General features: G+C 46.0%; 2 protein-coding genes across 4 annotated transcripts in view; one reads left to right on the forward strand and one right to left on the reverse strand.

Annotated features, from left to right (window-relative positions):
* The window catches only part of GABRA5 (gamma-aminobutyric acid type A receptor subunit alpha5), a 59,930-nt gene extending 39,184 nt beyond the window's left edge, over positions 1 to 20,746 (reverse strand). Inside the window, exons 1-5 of one of the 3 annotated variants that reach the window (XM_052773772.1) lie at positions 19,859 to 20,746; positions 17,880 to 18,032; positions 9,837 to 9,958; positions 7,924 to 7,991; positions 7,589 to 7,809 (exon numbers count right to left, since the gene is read on the reverse strand). In XM_052773772.1, the coding sequence (XP_052629732.1) occupies positions 7,589 to 7,809; positions 7,924 to 7,991; positions 9,837 to 9,958; positions 17,880 to 17,965 (497 nt within the window). In that variant the 5' untranslated portion in view covers positions 17,966 to 18,032; positions 19,859 to 20,746. Of the gene's footprint in view, positions 1 to 7,588; positions 7,810 to 7,923; positions 7,992 to 9,836; positions 9,959 to 17,879; positions 18,033 to 18,326; positions 18,557 to 18,633; positions 18,726 to 19,858 lie in introns of those variants that run through there. The other 2 variants (XM_052773773.1, XM_052773771.1) reach the window with 2 other exon arrangements.
* The window catches only part of GABRB3 (gamma-aminobutyric acid type A receptor subunit beta3), a 194,666-nt gene that overhangs the window by 30,966 nt on the left and 136,834 nt on the right, over positions 1 to 26,866 (forward strand). The window lies entirely within an intron of this gene.

The raw sequence follows: 26,866 nt of genomic DNA on the forward strand, positions 1-26,866 counted from the left end.
AACTGAGGTCTCCAAAGGCAACGTCTTAAGACTTCTACAGAACAGACCAGACAAAAGACTAGAACCAGGCACTGCCAACGGACTACTTATTTAAATGAAAAGCCATGTGCATTTTTTCATTTGCAACGTCACACCAAGACACGTTCCTGTAGAACGGCTGAAGAAGCCAAGTAGAAAGGAATGGAATGAGACAATGAAGACTATTCCTACCCATGCCCATTGCACAACTTTACTCAGCTATATATGTTGGTATTTTGGTTTGATGAAGCCTTCAGGGAAGGGCAAATTACCAAGAGCTTCCTACAGGGTAACTGTGGTATAACACGATCCAGGATTAATTTCTCACTCCACCATAATACGTTCATCTGATCAGACATTTCTGAAGCATCTTAGACGAGGCCCTTCCTGTCTTCTTTTCTGAAGTGGCTTGGAGCCACCCTCCAGCCTCCCTAAGCCCTTTATTCCTCACACACATGCTTTTCCTTCCTGACTACTCCAGGTATCTATACCCCAACCTGCAGTACCTTCTAGTTATTCCCGAGTGACCAACATCAGTACCAAGTATCCTGCTCCCCAAAACCCTTCTACCCTCACTTCTTGCAAAACCCTATCTCACCTAAGCCCTCAAATGCACCTTCCTGATCCTCCACTCCTGACTCAGCCACAGGTACCCGGCACCCCCCAGCAGCTAGCTGGCCTCTGGCATCCCTTGCTAGACACCCCTTTCCTCACCAACATCCTATGGGCTCTTCCCTTCACCTAAACAAGCGAAGGCAGGATTGCAATTTATTGGGGTTTCTTCAGCTCCTCCTAAGGTGCACTATATTCCCTCCTACACCCACCTAGACAAAAGCGGAGGACTGAACCCAATTTAAGTGCGCTCACATGCGCTACGCTTGCACAACCTTGGGCTTTACGTTGCATGGAGAGGAAACTGTGCAAGTCCTCCTCAGCACAGCTACAGGACCCACTGCTGGCCAGAACATCCCATAGCTTTAGGCAGCTGGCACGCTACCAATCTCCAGGCTACAGGAGGATGGGGGTGGGAAACACCAATGGAAATAAGAAAGTAGGATGGGACTCATGACTAAACATAGACCTCAGCAGTAACAGGAGTTACCCTATGCTCCTTTTTCTGCCACTGTGAAAAAAACAGGAACCCCCTAAAGTGTGAGTGGAGAGAAATAAGCATATTTCATACTAAAGTAGATATCTGAAATAATGCAGACAACTAACTCCTTAAGAAAGTCTCTCCCCTGCACTGGGAGCAATTCTGAGCCAAGAGGCTCAGCTGCAGCCATCAATGTTACAGATGAGTAAAATTAACTGAGGTGAATCCCGCCCATCCTGCCCAGTGCACCCCACCACAGCGTATTTTAGATTGCTCATTGGCAGTCTGATATTTCAGCACAAACATAAATGTACTTCAGGGGACAGTATTTCCGATTAGGCAGATGAAGTTTTTAATTTCAGTTTAAGTGAAATGACTAGGGAGTTCACTCTAATGTTATCCTCCCCTGGTAATAAAAAAAGGTAGCATAGCCATAACAATTCTTAAGCATCTACCAGGTACTTCCGAAGTCCCCAGCTGCAGCAGCTGGGACCTGTCTGCAGATTTGGGCAAAGACAGAGTCTCCAACGCAGCTGTGATTTCCTGGGGGTGCTTGGGAGGTACCCATCAGGGCAGTGCTTCCCTCCGGTTTCTGTTCAGTCACCCCGTCCCTCCCATGCACACCTGGGACATGAGGTCGGCCCTCCTGGTTCGTCCTTATAAAGCGGGGGGAGCACAAGGGAATTTGGCAGAAATTGTACCAGCTAACCCCAAGGGAAAGTTGGGTCTGCTTCTGTGCTTAGCACAGACCTGGAACTAAAGTTGAACCTTTTGTAACCCCTCAAATTCCAGGCAAGCATCTCCCTCATCCAAGGATGGGCTGGTTCTGGTTTGGGTTTTGTCTTTTAATCAATTCTGCCCTTGCTGTGCAAGTTCCTTTCTCTGTGATAGAGATCTCCGCAGGGCTCTGCCCACTTTTCTTACCAGCAGAATAGGCTATTGTCATGCACTCTGCATAGGGACTATATTTGGGCAGGTCATAATTGCCCATTTTGAATGTGTTACACCACAGTCTCCTCTGATGCCTTTCTCTTCCTGTGGGTAACTCCAGTCATGGATTTTTCAAAACAACAAATCTCGGTTGCTTGAAGGACAACTTTTGAGAAATGGGCCAATGTGCAGTCAAAGCAGAGAGATGGGAACCGATAGATAAGCTTGGTGTTAAAACAAGAATCCTGCTGCTATCCTCAGGGAAGGGCCTTTCACTTCATATATCCCTATTTTCTCTCGCTCTGTCAAAATCTGAATTGATGAAAAGCAGATGAGAGTCCTTGCCACCACGGCAGTTTTTCATCACTCTGCAAGATTCAGCCCAATGTGAAGAAATTTTTTTTTTTCTTCCAGCTTCAGGCAGTTTGAAGCTTGAATATGAAAGAAAGGACAGCAAGTCTAACACGGGGAAAGGACATGCGTATTTGTATGGCTTGATAGCCCCTACTTAGCTTTATAATATTTATACAATGCCCAAAAGCATTGACAGATCCCTTTCTGTAAATATAAATGGATGCATAAATTAAATCTTCCCTTTGAAATAAGAACAACATATTCAAATTGAACAGAAATGTTCCCATCTGGACAGCTGGCTGATTGAAAACTAAGGGTTCATTTTAAAGTGTAGATTTGCTGGTTACTCCTCGCTCAGGGCCATGCAAGCAAACCCGCATCTGGGAAAGGCCGATTTCTGGCAAAGTCAGCACTTGAGAACCCACACATTTTTCATGGAGTAATTTTCATAGAATCACAGAATGGTTTGGGTTGGAAGGGACTTTCAAAGGTCATCTAGTTCCAGCTCCCCTGCCATGGGCAGGGACACCTTCCACTAGACCAGGTTGCTCCAAGCCCCATCCAACCTGGCCTTGAACACTGCCAGGGATGGGGCATCCACAGCATCTCTGGGCAACCTGTGCCAGTGCCTCACCACCCTCACAGGGAAGAATTTCTTCCTAGTATCTAATCGAAATCGACCCTCTTTCAGTTTAAAGCCATTACCCCTTGTCCTAATTTTCCCTTAAAAACACCAGGCAAATGAAACCTGACTTTCCTAATGGAAATCTTGAAAGCAGCACCGTATTTTCGAGTCACCGGGTTTTATAATCAATAGCTCTACAGCATAAAATGGTTAGCTTGCTAATCAAGCGCTTCATAGAAGAGCAGATTTTGTGCTAACATGCATCCAGGCCATGTACACTTGCACATACAATTTTAACTCTCAGTGCTAATGTAAGAAACAATATTTTCAGCCTAGATAAGCCTGTGTATTCGCTACAGAACAGCAAGCAGCGTGTTTATGCTGCCATCAAGTGGATAGCCATCCTACCCAGTGCTGAATTTCAAATATCTTTCAGGAGCGGTAAAGATAACTGTATTTCAGGGCTGTACTAAAAATTTTGGAGTTTCTTAATACCTTACTGACAAACGTCTGCAGTCTCCAGCTGATAAATTATGCATCTGCAGATTAAGGGGACAGATTAAACTGTAAACACTCTTGGGATCGCTGGCAACCTTCAGTCTCCATAATAACACGGGAAAAATCTGTTTGTACGCTCTTCAGATAGATGACCATGGCATATTTAAAATCTCAGATTGGATCAGATGCTTGGCAGTCCTAGTAGTAGCAAAAGGGGCTTGGGGTCCTTTCAAAATGACAGTGAGAATGGGCCTCTAAGGAGCCTAGCCCTTGTGATGACAGCGAAAGATTTTTAATATCTACAAGCTGATAAAAAAATCATAAAAAAAATGCCTAGGAGCTGCTGGCGAAAAGTTAATTTATGGTCCAAAAGTTTAGCTCTAGTGAGCATGCTCTACTTCACAGGATTTCTGGCTTCTTCGCAGCTTTCTTTCTGGCATTCTACAGTGAAGTTTATCAAAGCTTCTGTCTTTATAGCCAATTCCCACTGAGTGAAAAAATGCAGCTCAGTGAGACATGTTGGTTCTCTTCTTAGCCTGAAAATGTTGCTTAAATCACTGTCTCCATTTTTCAGAACAGTTTCATGCAGTAAATGAATTTTATGCTTTTTACAACATTTATTTCTTAGATAAGATAAACTAAATATCTTTTAAGCTTTTAAAGGGAAAGAATCAAATTTTTGCCTGCATTTACAAAGCTATTTTCTATACAGATTAATGAAATATGAAGCTTATTTGCTAGTGCTTTTTTACCACAGTGCTCTTACTAAAAATAAATAAATAAATAAAGAAATAAAATCATTAAAAGTGTAGGTACGAACAATACTCCCCTCTAGGGGCAGAAACAGAATTTGCAACATTCAATTCAGCAGTGTATTTGATAAATATAATAAATAAAATAAAACAAATAGGGCCTACCAAATCAAAGACAACGAGAATTATTAAGTCATTCCCTGAAGAGAATGCTGCTGCTTATGAAATCTGTCTAAAGAGCATGGTGTGTTACTGTATTCATGCAGAAGTGTTTTAATACTACATGTATACAGAAGCCCATTTATCAGATATCCCTAGCAACATATATCCCATCAAGTTCTAACCTAGACAACATATCATCAAATGCAATATGCAAAGAATACATTTTCCGTTATAAGTAAACACATGTATCATGAAAACATATTTACTGACAAGTGCTAAAGCCAGAAGTTTGCTCAGCTGATCATATTTGGTATATTTGGAAGTCAAATAAGATGGAAGGTCAGCATCGGCTCGGCTGCTTTCCTCCTCTTCGTTCAAGCAGCCAGATGCAAGGTTGCAAAAGCAATTCAGGCATCTCCGTCAATGACAGAGGGTCCAATCCTCCCCGCACGGATCACTCCTACGTACAGTCTGGGAAGCTCGCAATTCCTCCTTGGAAACGAGGAGAATGCAGAGCTAACAGAGGGTTGTCACCACATCCCCAGATCCTGAGAACTGAGTAAGCCTGATGGGAGCTACAGGAGATGGGGCTCAAGCCCCGGCTAAGACCCAGTACCTTCAACCAGTGCACCACCAGCTCTCCCCTCAAAGAGCCCAGCACTGCCAATCTTCTCACGGAAAGCCATGCTAGGCAGAGCTGCCGAGATGCTACCTTTGTCAGGGTGTGCAAAGGCAGCTGTAGGGGCTGGCTGCACGTCACAGCCACCTCTGCACAGGTCGGGATGGGATCCTCAAGCCACCTCGCGGCAGAGCATCGCTCATGCTGCTGAAATAAATGCCCATCACGGAAAAACTGCTATCCCTAAAGCAGCACAGCTCCGTACACATTACAAAAGCAGTCTCCTGACTTGTGTTTAAACAGAATAGCATAGACACTCCTTTATTTTTAAAGTTATTACTTGCAATAGTGGAAGGCAAGCTATTTAAAAAGCTTTGCGCTCCATTTCTTATCACATACACCATGGTTAGTGGGAATTTATTTCCACACACATGCACACCCACACACAATACTCTACCAAAAAAAAAAAAAAAAATTATGTTGCATGTTTTTTAGGTTACAAAAGCATTCTGTGTCAGTCTGTAGCCTACAAAAACATCAACCCCAAAGAGCTTTCCCCCCGTGGAAACCAGGAGAAAAGGGATTGAGTGGGACGATGAGAAAGTCTGAGTCAAACCCAGCTTTTTCTCCGGCTGCATATGCTAAGCAGGGCACTGTCTTTTCCTTAATATACCTATAGCCTGTGGCATGTAATGTGACAGTACTCTGCCATGGTCACAGGAGAGGCAGAGTAACTCAGATTCAGCGGCGAGCTCACCCAGGTCTCGCTCACCCAGGTCCTGCTGCTCTGCCTCAGGTGGCTCAGCTCATTGCCTCATGAATCAGTGCTTCACCGCATTTCTTTAACACTGCAAAACCCAGCGCTTGCACAGAAATAGCATGCCAGCTGCAAATCTGCCACAAAACGTAATGTTTTGCTCCAGGCTGACTGCGAGCCTGATCTGGACTTTACTTACACAAGTAATTTAAAGAGGTAGCTGGGAATTGCCTCTGCAGCAGTCTCTGGAGTGGTACTAGTGCAGTCCTAGCAGCGGTGAGACTGATTTTAAGGCCGGTGTTACAAATATTTTTGTGAAAATAAGTTTCTCTCATAGTTATTCTGACTTTTATTTATTTAAGTGTGTATGTGTATCCTCACATTGTTTCAGTTTATTATTGTGGAGATCACTAACTTGGGGCTAGTAAGAACAGCAACACACATAGTAGAAGAGAAAATGTGGGGGTTTTTTCCTTCTTTTAAACATGACCTCTATCACGTCTAAGCCTTTTTAGTGCCAGTGCAGTTACAACTGTGATGGTCTAAAGCTGCAAGGACTTACATAAGGATACTTTACTTCTCCTACATCTCTTTTCCTTTCAGAAGAAGGGATTTAAGACTAGGGCCAGAATAAATAAATAAATAAATAAAACAAGTCAAAAACACCTGAAGTAAAATCTGGGAAGCTCCAGGTGCCTGCGTACGAAAGCATAATCCTCTTGAGCCCCAACGAGTCTTAACCACTGGGCGCTGGGAGCGAGCTCGGGGCTCGCCCTCCCAGTATGCGGCACTGGGTGGCTGCTGGCTCTGCTCAGCTCCCCCCTCCCTTCATTGGGGGCTGCCTGCTGAAAACACGGGCATCTCAGCACCTCACTTCAGGCTCCCAAGCACTTTGCTGGGTCTCAAGCACCACTCTGGGCTCATATGTGAAAAGCTTAGAATAACACTTTCTTGCTTGGTAGGTTTTTCCTTTCATCTCTTTTTCCAAGTGTTGTCCGTATGACTATGCTGTTGGAGAAAACCCTGTTGAAGATAGATGGCAGTCTTAATTACTACAGGCTAATTACCTTTAATGAGCAAATTGCTGTACACCAATGTGGGATTTGGCCTGAGAAGAATTTCAGACAATCCTCCAACATCAACGATATTATATCTTCTATCTAGGTTATGCAATGATGAAGCTTGACAGTATCCTCTAATCAGATGAGGAGCATGACCCTGAAGATCTGAGACACCAATTTGCTTCTCTGCCAATATAATGTGCCAGTTTTATTTTCAGGAAAGTACTTGCTAAAGCAGCTTCACAGTGCTGCTAGCTTATTTCATTTATCCCTATGATGATCTGCCTTTTAGCATTGTTAGTGAAATAAAAAAAAATAATAATAAAAGCTCCCAGGGTTCAAGATGCACTGCCCCAGAACAAGATCTCAGTTTCTGGCCTTGGAGACAGTTCTCCTGCAATCAGCACTGCAGCTGCAAATACAAACAGTGAGAGAGAACAGATCTTCATAAAGAAGCTGGACTGAATCATCAAATCTGTTGAGAATATGCCTTCCATTTAATCAAAGGAAATATTTAAGCACTAGCAGTATTCAGAAGCTACAAATTAATTGGTACTTGTAGGCAGCGATTATGTTTTCCGTTTTTCTTGATATTCACATAAATATGTGTGAAAGATTGGTTCCCGGCTCTGCTAGGAGTGGGGGAAGTGATGTTCCCCACAAGTATTTGCAGAGCTAGTTGGGAATCAGCATCAGAAGGAATCGATCCCGGTTATTACCTCATGGTATACAGCAGAGTGCCGTCATCCTCCAGGCGCAGAAGTTTGTTTGGGGTTGTCATGTTGTGAGCAATAGACTTCTTGCCATTGTGGAAAAAAGTGTCCGGGGTCCAAATCTTGCTGGCGAGCAGGTTGTTAAGAGGGAGGCGTTGCATAGGTCCTTTGAATCGCAGCCTTTCATCTTTCCAGCTTTGTCGGAAAAAAACGTCAATCGTGTATTCCTGGCACAAAGAAACAGTCGAGGTATTGCAGGATCTGAATAGAAAGCGATGGTTCCAAAAATTACTTTAGTGAAGTAAATATAATGGAGTTGGCAGCCACACGCTTGAACTTACCATTTCTGTGTCTGACACAGGACCAAAACTGGTAACATAGATGTCTGTTTTCACCTGAGTTATTCTCTCTGTAATAAATACAGGCTCTGCATTAGTAATTGCTTTAAGATGCAAATATGTGCTTGTGATGCATTTCTCGATTAACAATTTCTGAATCACTCAAAAATCCCCAAAAGCTTGAAATTAAGAAGATGTTTGAGGAGGAATTTCATCCGTGATCAAATGCAGTTGTTGACCCTTGGGAGCCCAGGCTCTCTTCTTATAAGCAGTGGAAAGAAACAGGCCCTCCAAGGATGCAATTCCTCTGACCGACAGGTTTTGATCATAGATCACAGAATCACGGAATGGTTTGGGTTGGAAGGGACCTTAAAGATGACCTAGTTCCAACCCCCCTGCCATGGGCAGGGACACCTTCCACTAGACCAGGTTGCTCCAAGCCCCATCCAACCTGGCCTTGAACACTTCCAGGGATGGGGCATCCACAGCCTCTCTGGACAACCTGTGCCAGTGCCTCACCACCCTCACAGGGAAGAATTTCTTCCTTACATCTAATTGAAATCCACCCTCTTTCAGTTTAAAGCCGTTACCCCTTGTCCTGTCACTACAGTCCTTGGTAAAAAGTTGCTCTCCATCTTTCTTATAAGCCCCCTTTAAGTACTGGAAGGCTGCAATCAGGTCTCCCCGGAGCCTTCTCTTCTCCAGGCTGAACAACCCCAACTCTCTCAGCCTGTCCTCACAGGAGAGGTGCTCCAGCCCCCTGATCATCTTCATGGCCCTCCTCTGGACCCGCTCAAGCAGGTCCAAGTCTTTCTTATGCTCAGGGCCCCAGAGCTGAACGCAGTACTCACAAGAGTAGAGTAGAGGGACAGAATCCCCTCCCTCTACCTGCTGGCCACACTTCTTTTGATGCAGCCCAGGAGGCGATTGGCTTTCTGGCTGTAAGCACACATTGCTGGCACACATTCCATACCTACTATAGGATGAGATGAAGTGTATCTTGGAAGGACATATTCCCCTCCGCTGGCTTGGGTGATCTGCCCAATTTCAGACATCTATATTATAGATGTCCGAAGTTAGGTGAAATTAATTCTACCCTCAAGACTCTAAGTCCTTCTGGCATCTTTTCAAATCCAGGACTAATTTAATTTAAGGGCAGAAATTTCAGAAGTTCGTTACATAAGATAGGAGCATCGAGCCCTATTTTCAAGCATCTCTGTGTAAAGTGAGAGAAGAAGGAGAGAAAGGGATGAAAGCAATGTGTTGGTCTCACAAGACGAAGGGGTGGGGGTAGCCAGATAAAAAAGGGCCAGGAAGAAACATAACAGATGGTTTACACATGGGTAGAAGATGAGAGAAATCTGGGGGATTTCTGGAGCTGAAGGAGGGCTCAACAAGGTTAGGATGGCAAGCAACTATTCACATGTTGTGGTTTTAAAATAGCTGCTGTAGAGGTTATCAAAATGACGTATCAATACAGATTTGCTGTAGCTCTCTAAAAACGGATGGTTTGGAGATCTGTTTTTAACAGAGATTTTTGTCACCAGCATAATTTTATACATGCTGACCAGTGAAGGAACCTTGCAGCAACCTGCTAGCACCCTGTCTCGCTCACCTTAGGGAGTACCAGAATGAAAAAAAAAGGCTGTATTCAATTACAGAAAAAATGCATCACACAAGCTCTCCTAACCCAACCTCAAATGACCTCAATGACTGAAAGAAGACAACTTTCAGTGGCCTTTGTATTGTGCCCCGTTTGCCAGGAGACAAATCTACTTTCTGGGCTTTGTTTAGCTAATGAAACACAGCTCCTTCACCAAGGCCCATGCCGAGAGCAGGTACCCATTTGGGAGGGCATCATGTAGGCGATGGTCCCGCATAGCAGGGGTCCGGCCACAGCAAATGAGTTATCCTACCTCCCAGTCCCGGGCGCAGGCGGTTGTCGTAGCCGTCCAGCAGACCATCCAAGATCCTGGTGAATATAGTGATGTTATCATTGGCGTCCTCTTTTCCCGATGCTGTTGGCGTTTGCGAGAAGCTGTTTTATGCAAACGGAAAGAAACACATCAAAAGGTGTGCTGGCGTCAAGGGGCTTCAGTCTCAGGCGAACTTTGCGATGGAGCCTCCGAGCCTCTGCCCCCTCCTGCCGCTCCAGCTGAGAGGCACAGGGAGCTGCAGCGGTTTCACCACTCTATAAGCAATCATAAATAGTTCTCCCTGGAGGAGGAGGACCCAAGGAAGGACCCATGCCATGGAGGTACAGCCTTGGGGTGCTGGACTGGGGACACCCGAGCCCACTGACCCTCTTGCCATAACAGACAGGGAGATCCCAGTCCCCTGCGCTGCCCTGCCCCACCTCAGCCCCACCATTTCCCCAGCGCTGGCAAGTCGCCGTCCCCTGCAGGGAGCAAGGTCAGCTCCCAGGGCCAGCAAAAGCCGTTACTGGTTTTTCCCCAGATTAGCTCTCCAGTCTTTGGGAACTGCATCAGCTGGCAAGGGAGCTGCACAGGTTTGCCTGGGGACACTCCTTCAAGTCTGCCTCAATGTACTCTTTAATCCTTACATGCCAAACAGCTGCTAATTTCCACAGTTTCTGTAATTTTTTGCGAGAACAAAGAATGAACTCTAACCTTATTTGAGGATAAGGAACTCCCATTGCATTCAAAAATCCCACCCGAGATCACTGGGGTATCTGAAAAAACATGCTGCAGTACAGAAAAAACAGTTCTTCATTCCTCCTCTCTCTTTTGCATAAATTAGTCCTCCCTTGTAGTATGCAAATAACAGCAATGTGTAGTGGGCCTCATTCTATATCATTTGGGCCAGATCTGGTTTTATTCTGAACTCTTTTTTATTTCATCATTTAATCCATGGCTCAGACCTAGGAAGCTGCTCACAGCTCACAGCACAACTGTAACAGCTGTAAGTCCATTTGATTTTCATTTAATGATGCTTAGGAGAATCCCCTGCCTACCAATGCCTTTGCATACCTAAAGAACAGACACGTAAGTTTATCCATAAGCATGCTTCACCTGCAGCAAGCAATGAGCACCTCTTAAGACAGCAAGTTTGCTCACATTCAGTGCTTATTCAAGTTTCAGTCTCTGCTGAAATCGCCAACAAATGCTCCAGCTGCGACAGGGCCCATGGCCCCAGTAGGAACCATACCTTGCCTCACGCACCCTGCCAGCAGACAGGAATCACTTACACTCCAACAACCTGAACTCGATGTGAGCCAGTCACTCGGAGATAATAAAATTAAAAAAATCCATGTTTATTTATTACCAGTCCCCAGGGAAATAAATCAGTAAATAAATAGAGAACCTCAAAGCGTCCCTCTGAACACCTTGCCTTGCAGAATGCTAGTGACATATGCTTTAGGCTTACCTAACAGAACGGGATTTATACAAAGAAAGACAAGGGACCTCAACCTGGTTTTACACTAGTGGGACCTTGCTGACACCCACGTAATGGGTCTGGAAGTTTTAGTGACCTGAGACCTGGCTCAGGATGAGCTGCTGGCCCCTCACAGACATGGGGACCCCCAGTCCCGCGCCTGTTCCCCTTACAGCTTGTGTGCTTCTGCGGGAAAAAGAATGGATTGCAAAGCCTCTCAGGAAAGGGTAGCGCGGCCGGGTGGTGGGAGCACAGGTCCAATTCCCAGGAACGCCGAAGCACACGCAAACGCCCGGCCGAGGAGGCTCCTCGCATTCCGAGTGCCGTCAGCACTGCCACGACCCTCAACAAGCTCAACACCGGCGAGCCCAGGGCCACCACGGAGCTGCCCTTCGCTGCAGGCGGAGGCATAGCCGCAAATCTCGCCCATTTTCAGGCCATCCCATCTCTCTGTGGTCAGAAGAGCAAATTAATTGCTGTGACCACAACCTCTAGACAGTAACTGAGGCAGACAACACCGCAGACATGTTTGACTGTAATGAGAGACAGTTAATCCAGCAGATGCAACTGATTACAGAAACATTAGACATCCTTGCATGCTGGACCATTCAAGACAAAAGACTGTATACTTTTTTGTCAATCGTAATCAAAGGGATTCACCATGTAAAGGTGAATATTTACAAGCAGCAGCCTAACAAATACAAACAGGAGACAGAAGTTACAGAGGTTCCTCATATGCAGCAACCATAACTAATGCTTTGGTAAAATCCTGGAACACTATTTTAAACTTTTCTCATTTATTTTAGCTTCCTTTTTTCATAAGAAAGAGATATGCATCATGCTGTCTGCATGCTTCACCGTATCAATGTAGGAACCCGTTTTCATTTTCCAATGCATCTGACAAAGAAGCGGAGAGATCAAACTTCATTTCATTCCTACAAGTTTCATGAGAAGCACTGACTAGACAAGGGGAGAGCGGTCTAAATTAGTGCCTCATTAAGTAAAAATGTGAGGTCAGCAGTCATCTATTCCCTTTGGCTCGCTGACTGGGCCAGTCAGCATGCATGTAGCTCAGAAACAGCCTCAGCAAAACCAGCCCACCTCTTCTCTGCTAATTAAGAGATATGGAGGAGACTTGCAGGGTGATTAGGAAAGATCCTGGGAGAAAAGGACCGCAGAGGTAAAGTGTAGATGTTGCAATGGGAGATGGGAACAAGGGATGCCAAATACGGAGCTGGGATTATTGCAAAGGTACGGTGCTGGGGGCATAGGATACAAAGCTTCACTAGTTTCTCTGCTCTTGAAAAAGCTTGTTATTTTTAGTGCTTATGGCTGAATTCAAAGCCAATTGAACTCAGAGGGAAGACTTCCATTGAACTATTTTTGTGGGGATGGGACAAAATATACTTAGTTCTCATAACTGCTCCTCTGAACCTAACAAGAGTAATTGATGCTGCTTCCTTCCATCTCAGCTATGTACATCTTTCACAAGAATAGTATACACACCTCAAATACTGAAATACTTTTATATCTCCACAAGAAAAGCTAATTAAGAGATGAAAAAGATAGGGAAACAACTAGGGTGAAGACTCATAAAAAGTCTGCACTTCATCTGCAAAACTGCAATCCAATTTAGATTTGGCAGATCGCTTCACCCGAAAAAGGCAGCATCTGATACTGAATTTTGGCGAAATGTCAGTATTATGTGAAGTTGCATTTGTGGATGGATCACTGTTTGCCATTAATGCAAATGTTACTTTTTCTTTCACAGAAAAGTTAGCATTTAATTTCTATTTTTGAGATTGCTGGTGAAATACACATTTCGGAGTAAGTGCTGAGGTTGTCTTTTCTGACATAAGACCTTTAAACCATACTTGCAAAGTTACATGCATATATTAGATACTATAGCTCTATGAATAGAGAGCAAACAGGTGAGATCCTAAATAAATTATTTCCACGCAGCTAAAGATTAGGTTTTATCAACATATTAGTAGGTAAGCACATTCTTGCCTTTCTGCAACCAAAATTGTTTTTGTAGCAGACAAAGAACCTTAGGAAAATGCTAAGAAAATTCAAATATAATTACATTTAAAGCTCATTATTGAACATAAACTAAACCAACCAGGAATACTTCTCATCACATTTATTTAATATTGCAATTTCAGGGTGACTGAAAAAATCAGAAGCCACAGAAGAGACCCATCTGTGTAAAATGTAATAACTCTCTGAGGATGATCAGCTACCGCTTCTGATGAGTTCACAGTTTACCATTTTAAACATCACTGTCTTTTTTGCAATCTAGTCAAAATCATGACAGGTACTATTCATATCTTAGTTGTAATAAGAGGAAAACATATGGTAGATATGTCATGATTTTCCCAAAACTTCGGGGGGGGGGGGGGGGGTGGTGAGGTAAGAGACACTGGAAAAATAACTGAGGAGTATTTTGCTATTGAAAGTTGTATTTTTTTTTCTCTCTCTCTTAGGAGTAGAGTTTCCAATAACTTGCTTTAATAGGATTGGAATTATACCAGAACTTCAGCCAAATTAACAGTTTGTGGAAAAGACAGTGGAGAATGCACTTGCACACTTTTGGATACTGCCAGCTGGCCAGGCATCAAAGGAGAAAGATTTACTTTTCTAAGTTAGCTTCTTGCCATCCCTTTCTTACAGATTCTTGAGATCTAAAAATGCTGATATTTTGTGAATTTGTGCAATGAAGATTCAGTTCTTTCACGTCAGATTAGGATAGAGGATTGACTAAAATGATGAAACTTTAATGGTCTTTACAGATACTTAAAGAATAATTTCATTCTTTTATTTAGCAAGAGCAGTATTTTACTCCCTTCTGGGAACGAGCAATTTGTGAGCAGTGCAACGAAAGCCTGTTCTTCAAAGGGTGACGTCTTATCGTCCTCACCCCCTTGCACCTTAACGCCCCTCTCAATATCCCGAATTTCTCCCAGGGTCATTAAACACCTCCCAGTAGTCTCAGCTCCCCAGGTCACTGACCTGCAGCTTCACCAGGAGGCAATGCGTGCCACGGCTGGTCCTGCACCAAGCATGGGCTGGATGGCCTGCAGGTACGCACCTGCTGTCTGGGCAGCTGGCAGGCCAAGCGAAACAGAGATGCTGAAGCTGTAGCTTTCTGTTCAGTGGAGGGATTGACTGATGTCTGTCTGCCTCCTCCAACCAGTTCTAGGTACCTGCTTAGTTTTCCAATTATTAAAATTGTCTAATGAGTTCAAAAAGCTATCTGGAGACATGGAGAAGGAAAGGAAAACAGGATAAAAAAAAATAAAGACAAGCATGACTGCATACGGATATGATAATTCTTACAAAATTGGTCTTAAAAATATGAGGAAGAACTCCCTAGCATCTGCAAGTACTTGGAAAGGGATAACCCAGCAGAACTAACTGCTTAGGGTTGCAGAGACTAACTTGAAATAACAGCCTGAAGGAGAGGTATGTTTAGCCTAAATAGCAGGATTATGGTCTTAGAGATAAGGGCTGTGAGCTAGTGGAAAAGTATGTGAAACTACAGACACACCATGGACTGAATTCTTACAGTGTACAGAGAAGCCTTGTGTTGGCTACATTTAATTGGGATCTTCTGTTTTCCGTGTTTCTACTATTATAAATATTATTAGCAGATGGCAACTAAACTGCGGGTACACCAACAACATCCGTCCCTGTCGGTTTTGGCTCTCGGACACATTTCTGAAATTGCACGTCCAAAACACAAATGCACAGGGACTGTGCGTCACCAGCATGTCCCCAGAGATGTGCCCATGGACAGTCTGGGGCTTGCAAAAAAACCAAACCATCAGGATGCAGTAAGGTTGGCCAGCACGGGGCCCACCACGTGCTATCTCATCTCGGGGAGACCTTGGTGCAGGCAGTCCCCCGTGGGGCTGACCCTCGCAGGGCTGCCGCTACGTGGGCTCCCCAAGGGCCCACGAGGAGTCAGACCCTGGTCTCATCTGAAAACACCCGTTGCGGTTATATTTGACTTTTATTATTAACGTTTACTTTCAAGACAATTGCAAACTATCTTGATATGCTTCAGTAAAATACCTTAACTCGTTAGAGCATTATACAACTCAAGGCTGAATTCAAGCAAGCTTGAAAAACCCTTGACTCGTGCTGGGCTGTTTCTGCAGAAGTAGACTCATAAAACTGTTACACCGACAACGGTGGGGGGCTTCACAGCCTCTTCTTGTTTCATCTGTATCTTTGAATTTAATTCAGTGATTTTTCTTCAAATAACTTTTACCAACTATGCCTACAGTCCTTCTATACCACTTATTGATGTGGATGACTCTCGATAGTCATTCCACATTTATGTTAAATATTAACCACAGACTTTTGCTGAGATTTCTGAAGTAGCCTAGGAGACCGAGATACATAATTCCTGTTTATTTTACTAGGCATTGTGCATCAAAATTCCCCAAGGTGGCTTTGGTTATGTCAGCAAAAACTGTATTTATGATTTAATATAAATACAGAATGACTATGGAGAATTGTAGACAAATCTCTGCCCTCATCTGTAATGTCCTACTGTATTTTTCTTTTTAACTTGTGCTCGTTTGACCAATCACTTTTCGCTAGCACATTGCAAAATGCACTGCAATGTAATGGTGCAGTCCAAACATGGATGAAGCTAATAAAGAAGAACCTGGTAGCAACAGCAAGTATTATCAGCATTAGATTCTTGCAGTTAATATACCACCCTACATGTAAATTGTACCGTTCCATCCTGAAGAGTCAGTCCCAAAGCACTTAGCAAATTACACTCTGAAACTGCTTCTGCCTCTGAAACAGAAGCGCTGGAGCATCCTCTGTCTTTTGAGCAGGGTCAAAATTCAGCCCTAAGGCAGTGTGTGAATGGTGCGGCAAATTGGGGCTGCTTATCTCTGCAGGCCCAAACTAAAATTACTAGATCAGAAATGGGGGGCGGAGGGGGAGGTTACATGATGATCTCATTTTAGTGCACAGAAGCTTTTTGAGTAACTCGCAGAAAACAAGTGTCCTAGTTTCCCCTAACTGTCCTGTTCTGATTATCTGCCAGGTTACAGGTCACACAGATTCCTACCTGGAACTTAGATTCAGTATTTGCTTTGGAGTCAAAAGGGAGAATTAAACCCTCAGGTTTTTTGCAGCCATCTAACTATTCTTCTGTTAGAGGAGTGACAGTTAAAAGACCCCACACCAAACAGGTCATGCTCTACTATTGCAATGTGCTGCCTTCTGCAGGGATAATGGACAATCAGGAAGGACTTAAGGTTATAGTCCTCAAGATTTTCTCAATGTGGTAATACTTTGTCAAATTGCAACCATGTCAAGACAAGTTCAAAACCAGTCCGGCACTATCTAAGCCCTCTTCGTTTCTGTCACAAAGTCCAGGGAGTTTTGCCTTAGACCACAGCAAAAGCAGGAGCAAGCTTTTCCAAGGTGAATAAATCAGCATGCAGCTCTTTGCATCCTCGTAGTGTGCAGTCCTACAACCATTCATATAAGCCACTGTGGTCACAGGCTTCTGCCTGCCTACACAGGACACACACTGGAGACCGGACTAAGTTTTGCTTACATCACAGACAGTCGTCACGCTAAGTTTGGTCTTTCTCCTAGTTCCAATCTGGAAAAAAATCACTTTGCTTGAAATCAGAAACTGATTTGCATCTCCATTTTGTATCTTCTTATAGCAAGGAATTGATGGGTGTGCTTGTGAATCAGCACATTGGGAGGATTCATTTTTTTCTGGTGAAATCATAAATAATTGTTCTCCTCCACAAAAAAGAATCAACCTACGTTTCCAGAGCACTTGCGAAATGCTTTTTCTAGATTCCATTGCATAGCCCGATTTTGGAAAGTTCTTAAGATCTCTGTCTTTAGGAAAAAACATATAAATAGGGGGGTTTTGTTTGGTTTGTTGTTTTTTTTTCTAAGAGCTACAGTAGGAGTAGTTCTTCAATACAGTTTTCAGAACATCACCATCAGGAAAGCATCCAAAGCAAAACGAAGGAAACAGGATTCCTTGTTGTGTGCTTCAGGGAAACACAATTTCTAATTATTCCAGCAAGTTTCAAACTCAGCCATCCTTCCGAGCAGTCATGATCTTAGCTTACTCACTAGGAAAGCCTGTACCAGCTAGCAGCATGCACCGAGTCCTGCTGTTGCAGCTTTGCACTACTGCCTATAGCCTGCACCCACCAGGTGAGAGGGAAGGTGCAAGCCCCCCTCATCGAAGCCACGGCGCAGGGAGCACCGCAGCCCCAGGCTGTGCTATGCCAGGGCAGAGCACTCAGCAGCCGTAGGCCTGGTCTGAGCTCCCTGTGCCCCCCAAGCCCTCCCGCAACAGCATTACGGGCATAAAGAACCGATACAAGACAGTAAATTTAAGCAGGAAAGCAAATCTCGCTCCCTTCCCCCTGACACCAGCACGTTAAGATGAAACGCAAAGCCCGCTTGTTTTGTTCAGCTGTTCCGCACCACACGGAGCCAAGGTTTTTCATTTCCTTAAAAAAAACACAGCAAAAATTCAAACGCAATCGGCAACTCACCCGAAGTGGCTGGCTAAACTCATGGAAACGCAGAAGAGGAAGAAGTTTTTGATCATGATAAAGTCAGAGACCATCCCATTGTCCATTCCAGAGGAGAGGTGGAACGCAGGTGGTTGCTTTGGTAAAGGTACAGCTGCTTACTTTGTTCTTACGCTGCAACAATACAACAAAAAGATAAATCATTACACGGACAAACAGCAGGATAGCGAGTTCAGCTAACACCGCATCTTTGGCTATCTCTGTTTTTCACAAACTTATCTAGGCTTATGTAAACATCAGCTGTTTATGTAAAATTGTATATCTTCAAGGACATGTTTTACCTTCTGCTGACAGCAAACTGCAAAACAGGAAAAATTCTTAGTGGCCCATTTTCCCTTATATACATCCATGATATAAGTAACTAAAGAAACAGTCACCATTTTCCAAATGCCAATTTCAACCCTTTACCTATTTCCACAACTTCCACACGCCTGCAAACCCAGGGCTGTGTGCAGCCTCCGCATCCCTTCCTTCCATCGCAATTTTTTCCCATTAAATACCCGGCTTCCTTTTCCAAAATCCCAGTTGAAATGCCAAGAAACACCTACTGCTTCTTGGAATTCACACTGCTGATGCACAGCTTAGCAAAAAGAGGGTGGGATGGGGGGGGGGGGTGTCTAAAAAGTGACCTTCCTTGCAAAGGCACATAAACCTCACGCTAGCACGAAGAACGACAGTAACGTAGCTGCTCCAGCGACTGCCGCGTTTCGGATACCTGCCTCAGCGACCAGATCACCAATTTCAGCATTGTGCACTAACGTTTTCCTCTGTGCCCTATTAAAAAAAAAACAAACCAACAAAACCAAACCAACCAAACAAAAAACGAAACAAAAAAAGAAACCAAACCAAACCAAAGAAACCCAAACCAAGAAAAAACCCCCAAACAACCCTCAAAAACACACCCGGAGGGGAGCTGCCTGCATTTTCCACCTGAACCCCGTGCCCCCCGCGCACACACCGCTCAGCAACTTACTCTCCGCACCCCGCCGGCGCAGCAAGGCGTAAAAACCCCAAACCAAAAGCCGCCTCCCCCGGGGCTTCCCCCCGCCCGGTCCGCCCTGCCCCGCGGCGGGTCCCGCTCCGCTCCGCTCCGCTCCGCACCGGGCGCTGCGGGGCCACCGCTCCCTTCCGCACACGCGCAGCCCCGGCCCGCCCGCACCTGCCCGGTCGACCGCCCCCCGCTCCCCTCTCCGCACCGCTCCGCGGAGGGTGGCACCTGCCCGCCCGCGCCCGCTCCGCCGCCCCTTCCCTTCCCTTCCCTTCTCTTCCCTTCCCTTCCCATCCCCGCGGCGCCCACCGGGCTCGCCCGCCAAAGTTTCCCGCGGCCATGTGCGCGGCGCTGGGCGCAGCGGCGGCCGCCCGTGGAGGGGGGGGGGCGGCTGCGGGCAGGGCTCCCCGCCACCCTTCCGCCGGCCCGTCCGGGCGCGGGAACCCGGCCCTTACCAGCCGCTGGCGGGGGGGGACGAGGGCGAGGGGGCGGTGTTTGCCCGAAAGTTGCGGAGCGGCGGCGGGAGCGGAGCGGGAGCGGCGCCGCTGCCTCCCCGCCGCTGCCAGGCGCGGCCCCGCCGCAGCGCCGCGCCCGCGTCCGCGCCGCCCCCGCGCGGAGCTCCGCGGCCGGGAGCGCGGGTTGGGGGGGGGGGGGGGGCGGGCGCCCCCCCCGGAGACCCCGACGGGGAGTCCCAGCCTCCCCACCACCACCACCCCGGGAGGGTCCTGCGGCTCCCCGGGCTCGGGGGAGCGGCCCGGCCCCGCCGTAGGGTCGTGGGCGAGCCCGGCCGGCCCCGGCCCTCGGCGGGGAGAGCCCCCGGCACAGCCCGGCCGTGCGGGTGTCGCGTAACCGTGGGACAGGGCCGTCCCCGGCAGCGGGTGGGGCTTGCCGGTGTAGAGGGTCCTTACCCACACGTATGGAGGCATGCCTGTACAGACACCCCCAAACCTACACAGGTCTGTATCGATATTCCTCTTCGGCAGCCGGTGGACCTGATCTAAAAGCGCTGTAACTCCTAAATGCCGAAGTGGGGCTTTGCACCCGCAACGTTAACTCTCTTTGCGCATCCTCGGGATCGGACATCCATGGTTTGTATCGGTGTGAAAAATTTCAGGAGACCTGCAGTAACTTCGAGGTTTCCTTGTGACTGTATGCAGCGTTATTCCAGAAAAAATGGATGCACTGCTTCACAGCCTCGGTATAGGAAGCGTTACACTTGCTACATGCTCGAGTCACATATGTGATGTGCCGCTTGCGGGTGTGGAAGGATTGGTGCATTCCGAACTATCCGAAGGATGAAACGAGCGTTGTATTTTCCCGGTTCCTGCGGATCCCTTGAGATGCATGCAACATTTTGTAACGCGCGCGTGTTATGTGTGATAAATATGATTTCAGTACATACTGCTGCGACCATATTTCGAAATAATACTCCAAACTCAGTTATTAAATTAACAGATCTAACGAGGTAATGTCTGTCTTTCAGGCCACATGGTGGATCAATGAGGCATTTGTCTTTTTCCTATATCCATAAAAAAGCTCCATGAAATTAATCCCTCCACTGAAATCGATATTGGTTCTGTAGCTCACTGCTGTAGAGGGTGCTGCTACACGTGTGCCTAGTTCACGGTGTGCACGGTTTGAATTGAAAACTGGTCCTTATGAGTTTAAATTTCCATTTTTCTGGTTATATGTGGTGCTTAGCTGTGTTCAGGTTTTCGAGCAACGATTTATGATCTTAAATGCGGAGCCGATGACATACCTCGTTCCTTGTTGTTCCTTAGTGACTTCAATAAATACGAAGTTCTGAATGAACGTCGCTATCAGAATAGCTTTCCCAGTGCTTAAAAAATATCCAAGTAAAGTAGTATGAAGTGCCACTAGTTTCTCATGACAATGTTCTTGCCGGGGAGTGCTTAAATCAGACTTTTTACAGTGCTTTGATTTCTCCTGTGAACTATTTATATCTCCGCACAGGTGATGTTGTAAAAACATGTGCCCTTTAAATAATTTTACCAAGGAAAGCCGCAGCGATATCGGCCTAGCCTTTGGGCGGGTGAGAGCGGTGACCTCCGGCTGCTCGCCCCAGCTCTGGGCGAGCAGAACCCCCCCTTGGTGCCTCGGCCTGGTTGCCCCTTCTCCGGCGAGCCGTACGCTGCAGCCCCCCCCCCCCCCCCCCGCCCCGGCGAAGGCGCTTAAGCCTGGGGGAAGCGAAAACAGCAAGGGAAAGCTTCGAGAGGAGCTCAAAGGAAGGAGTAAAGCGCCTGGCTCGCACCCGTGCCACCCAGGACGCCTCCCTCGCCCCGGGAGACGCCGCTCTGGGCCCAGGCCGGGCTGGCGCCCCCCGGCCCGGGTGGGCTGCCTCGGCCGAGGGCGGCGGTTCTCCCCGCCGCCGCCAGGGGGCGGTACAACCCCACGCAAGCCGGGCGGCGCGGGCGGCGCGCCCCGCAGCGGGCCGTGTGGCACCCGCGGGACGACGCAGCTCCGTCCGTCCGTCCGCCCCCCATACACTCCCACCCCCGGGGGGGTCCCGGTGTTTTTGGGGGTGTGGGGGGGAGGTGGCACGGGCAGGACCCGGTGGGTAATTGATTGATGGAGGAGGGTGCCCGGGCAAGGCGCTGGGAAGCCAGCGCTTGCTGTGGGGTATCGCGACAATAGGGCGGCTGGGAGGGAAAGGCATCGCCGGTGGCGGGGACGGCCCCGAGGCAGCGCGTCCGAGCGGCAGCGACGGGTTGTTTTCTTCTCCTGTAGCCTTGTCTGTGTGGTAGCAGTGGTAACACACATCTGGTTCTCTTTGCCAGCTAAGTATAGCTAGTGACGCAATGTATGTGAACCACGTTGTCTGTAATGCGAGGTATTAACTCCCGGGCAAAGGTGCTTTCCTGAGAGCTTGTCAGGCATTAACTGCGTAGGTTTTCGGGTTGGATGCCTGCAGGATGGTGGCTTTGACCTGTGGCAGCAGAGTTACTACGAGCAATAGAGAGAGATCTTTGTTTGGAAGGCAGCAATATTGTGCATGTCCTCCGCTGTATGGTTTTTCAGGCACTCCCTCGTGATTCACACTTACCCTATTTGTATTCTTAGCCTCCTCGTTCGGTTTTAAAAGATGTGTTGAATTTAGTGTGTGAAACAATTGCTTTTTATTGTGGTCAAGGAAATGCTTTGGTTAGTTGTTTTCTGTGCTGGTGTTCAGCAAAAAAACCAACACAGCTTACCAGAAGCCATTTCATATCTGGGAGAAGTTTTGCATGGTCCCTTTCTGACATTATTCCTCCCCACATCATTAAGTAATGTTGCTTATTTGCAGAGGTAAATGCACTTGAGCTATATCATCCTCTACAAGGGACTGAAACAAAAGTACGGGCAAACTGTGCTGTGATTTTTTTACGGCAGCACTCGTGAGTACTTACACACTTAGGAGCTCACTGGGAAATGCGCACCAAGTCCTAACACTGTGACACTCTGTGCTGGAAAATGGGCTGTTTCTCCAGCAGCCAAAGGCATCTCTGTCACTGCCCAAGCCGTTCCTTCTTCTCCCAGGACAGCTACAGAAAGCTCACGAAGTTGCGTGGAGGTATGACATGCTGTGGGTATTGACCCAAGCAGTAGACTCTTCAGAGGCATTCTCTTCTGCCAAAACATTTCACTGCCAACATCTAGGTGGAGAGGATTGCCTCTTTTCTTGAAATCTTCTGCCTTTGGCCTCCTCACTAAGAGTCTGCAAAAGGCAGCGCTTGGGACAGTGGTTTTGATAATACAAATCCTTTTCCAATAGAGAGCAGTCTGAATTCATCAGTCATTGCAGGAATCACTCATCATCACCTAACACCAACTCAGCCACTCAACACAGCGACTGGATCTGAACAAAGGGTGAAAGTCTCGTTTCCACTCACTTCTTTCTTAGTATGGGTAGAGACCATGCTCAAGACACTTCTGCTCGGTCAGACGCACCTGGAGTGCTGGGTCCAGCTTCGGGCTCCCCAGTATGAGAGAGACATGGACATACTGGAGAGAGTCCAGCAAAGGGCCAAGAAGATTATTAAAGGGCTCAGCATCTCTCCAATGAGGAGAGGCTGAGAGAGCTGGGACTGTTCAGCCTGGAGAAGAGAAGGCTCAGAGGGATCTTATCCATATGTATAAATACCTGATGGGAGGGAATGAAGAAGAAGGAGCCAGACTTTGCTCAGTGCTACCCACTGACAGGACAAGGGACAGTGGGCACACATTAAAAACCATGACATTCCAGCTGAACACAAGAAAACACTGTTTTACCTTGAGGGTAGTGAAACATAGGAACAGGTGATGTGAGAGGTATTAGAGTCTGATAGACTTTGAAGCATTTGGTGTATTTCTGAATGATGAGGGATATTAAAAGCCTTTTTTTTCCCCTCATGCATGCCCACTCTATAATGCCGTGGACACCCATAAAACATGACCAGTGCCCTGCATTTCACTTGTCTGACAGGCCATGCTGCAAACAGGGCTGCATTTAGGTCCTGGTGCTTCGGTGGTTTGTTTTGTGCATCCCTGTAGCAAGAGAAAGCTACTTGACAGAGCTTTGCGAAGGACGGCTGGGGGCAGAGTAACGTTGGGAAGGATTTCTCAGAGATAGAGTTGGTCCCTTTTCGTGTGACACAGAAGACATCAGTGGTGCCACTGGGAGAGAGAGGCCGGTGACCACCTGCTCTGTCCCAGCAAGATTCCAGCTGGTTTTGAAAGGCAACATCTTTAGCAAGCAACACCAATGCTTCTGCGTGCTATTTGTTGCGATTCCCAAATCTGCAGGTTCAAAGGTTTAAAAAAATCTGAAGCTAATCCTCAGCAGGTTGCTTTCTGCACACATTCAGTTTAGAAATTAATGAAATGCCACATTTTCTGTTTGATGGTTCATCCTATCTGTTCTGGGCAAACTACACTTCGGTCCATTTCCACATGTTAGACTAACAGCTGAGCAAACGTCGAGGGTATGCCTGAACGCTGCTGTCATGGATTTGTAGCATGCTCTAACCTTCAGTGTTTCTGAAAACCACTCTAGGCACCTTACAGAAGTCCACGCTCTGAGACGAGAGCCTCAGGTGCTGGCAGCCCTATTTCTCAAAAGTGGCTGGCAGGAAATTTAAATGAGTTGGGATCTGTATTAGATGCTTTGCCCCATTAGACCAGGGAAATGATATCTAGAGATACCTCCCCCCCTCCCGAAGGAGTAGAGAACACTTCCGACATTTTACAGCCTATTGCAAGGTTTTAAATCCTCACATGAGAGCATTAAAGCAAACATTGTCTGTTACCTACAATGACGTCCCTGTCTTTCTGCGTAAAGACACATAAAGAGGCTCCATCTTTTTCCCCAAACCCACCTTGTTGCCTGACCCCTTACGGTTCCCGTCTCCCTTATAGATCCTATCCTCCCGACAGGTTAACCCAGCTGGACCAGGTTTACACAGTTTAAACTCCACCTGTGTGGGTGAGATGAGTGTAACTGTTGGGAGCCTGGAGCTGGTCGGTGAGGAGCACAGGGCCAGGGCCAAAGGTGCAGTTCGGGCCTGGCACTGCCCTTGCGGTGCCTTTGCAGGGAAGTGTTGTGCACAGGCAGGTTTTGACAGTTCGCTCATAGCAGTCCAGCTTGCCAGTGAGATGGCCCTTTTCTCCTCTGTCCTGGCAAAGAGAGAATTTCCTTTACACCAGGGGACAGCAATGCAAAGTCAGAGCATGGGGTCAAACCTGCTCACGGATGTTTTTTTCCCATGGAAGAATTGAGGTTTTATTCACATCCTTGCCAGTTTCAGATGTGAAATCTTCTCCCTGTTCCTGTAAAGTCTACCAAAGTCTGCCCTTGAGAGACAAACCGTGAAAGCCAAGCTAGTTCATGGTCTTAGATTTGCGGGACAGAAGGGGCTACCTAGCAAAGTCCCTCCTGCACCACACAGTCCACAGATTTCCATAGCAGTATAAACTGTGACTTTCTGGTTTGCTTTCCTCTTGCTTTGTGAGAATACAAGCTGGTTTTTTCTGGGTATCCATGAACTCTGCAGCAAGTAACCTCCTCCATGAGTGTTATATCCCATAAACAAGTGCCTGCTGTTCTCTCACCTTGAATCTGCCCCCGGTTTCTTCTCTTGTTGGCACAGTGGTTTTAGCAGAAATAAGATCATGGACTAGTGAGATTGGCATTACATGCAGGAGGAGGTTTGAAATAAGGGTGTCACTCAATCAAGGTTTATAACCAGAAGATCTCTTAGATTTGACGTCCTGGGCCAAACTAACAAATTGATTTAATGTACCTATATGGACACAGTGGATACAGATACGAAGTTCACATTTTGCCCACCTCTGAGCTGGACCGATTACAGGTTCCCTGCTTTGCAACCATAGGCATTGTGCTAATGGTATGGGAATGGCAGTGCAAGTAGGTGTACTTAAGCTTCTTAGCAGGCCTACTGAGAAGCAGGTGTATTCAAAAGCCAAAGTTAGCAAACAGAAGCACATTTTGTCTTCTCAGTCTGCATGCTTACTCAGCCGTGGCAGTCATTGTATCCTGACATTCCCGGGCGATTGCCTGTGGATCTTCCAGTTCTCCAGAATTTAACTTTTAAACATGAAAGATATAAACCATACTTTTGCACAGAAAGAAATAATAATGTAAAGGGTGAATAAGTGTTCTCTAAACATGTAAGGTACTTGTAACTTAATGTTAAATGTGTTCAAGTGGATTATTCCGTGTTAAACACTGGTGATACATACTCGCATCTAAACTTAGTTTTCTGTGTAAACTTAGGAGTTTTTTATTGCACACAAGTGAGCATCAACTCAGAAAACCCCTGAACTGGAACTTTGTGATCCTATCATATATAAAATAACTTCAGTTAATTTCTTCAAAATGGCTGAATTTACTGCTTAGTATTTTAGCTGGCTACATTAACAGTAGTATCTACATTTAAAAAATAATGGGTCATTAGGGTAGCATTGTATATGATCTTTATGGCCTCAGTCCTCCTGTCTGGTGATTCGGGTGCATCTTTTCTGTAAGTATGAGTGCACAGTGCACAGTGTGAGGACAGAGCACACGTTTAATGGTACAGCTGAGAAAAAAAAAAAAAAACCACAAACTTACTCTGTATTCTGAAGCATCTAAGTAAGAAAGCACTTTGTGGAGAATAACCACAATGATTCAGTTTCATACATATGATTCATAAAGAAAGATTAATCAGGCTTAAACTAGAGCATACAAATTCTGCATCAATATTCAAGGGTTTATGCATATGCTACTGTACATGTAATTCCTTCATAACAGGAAGGAGCGAACACATCTTAGAAGGAACACCACAGAAATTCATTGAACTAAGATGGAAGGATCAATGTTGATAAAGTCTTCATTAAGTATGTATTCAAATATTCATAATGGATGGAAGGTGAGTGTACTCATAGGCAACATAGGACTAGAGTAACCTAATGTACTTAGTGATGTTAAGGACAGAGTACTTGAAGTTTAGAAATTGGTTATATACAGACAAGAGGTACCAAAATCTATTTGACAGTACATCTCTGAATTTTGTTGTACATACATTATATATGTATCTCTCTCTCTCTCATATTTAGGTTATAAGCTATAAATATTTATGCCTATTGATACATGTATGTACATATCAAGTCTACGTGTCACCTGGGTTTTGGCTATGTAAATGCTAAGATAAGGTTGGATTGGCATGTTTTAAGTTGTGATCAACTCAGGTCTTTTTTGGCTGCTATAGTTTCCATATTTACTGCATTCCTCTGTGTTGTTTACATGTGCACTGGGCATATTGACAGAACTCATTATTTCAGTTTCTGATCAACACAGGTAACTGTCAAAGATACCAACAAATATTAGTTTCCACTTTTGTAAAATTTTACATAAGCTTTCAAGTCACCCTGTAATGATTCATTATAATAATTAGCTGCTGCTAGAAAAAATACATTAATGCAT

Source organism: Harpia harpyja, chromosome 22, assembly GCF_026419915.1.
Source record: "Harpia harpyja isolate bHarHar1 chromosome 22, bHarHar1 primary haplotype, whole genome shotgun sequence".
NCBI classification, from domain to species: domain Eukaryota; kingdom Metazoa; phylum Chordata; class Aves; order Accipitriformes; family Accipitridae; genus Harpia; species Harpia harpyja.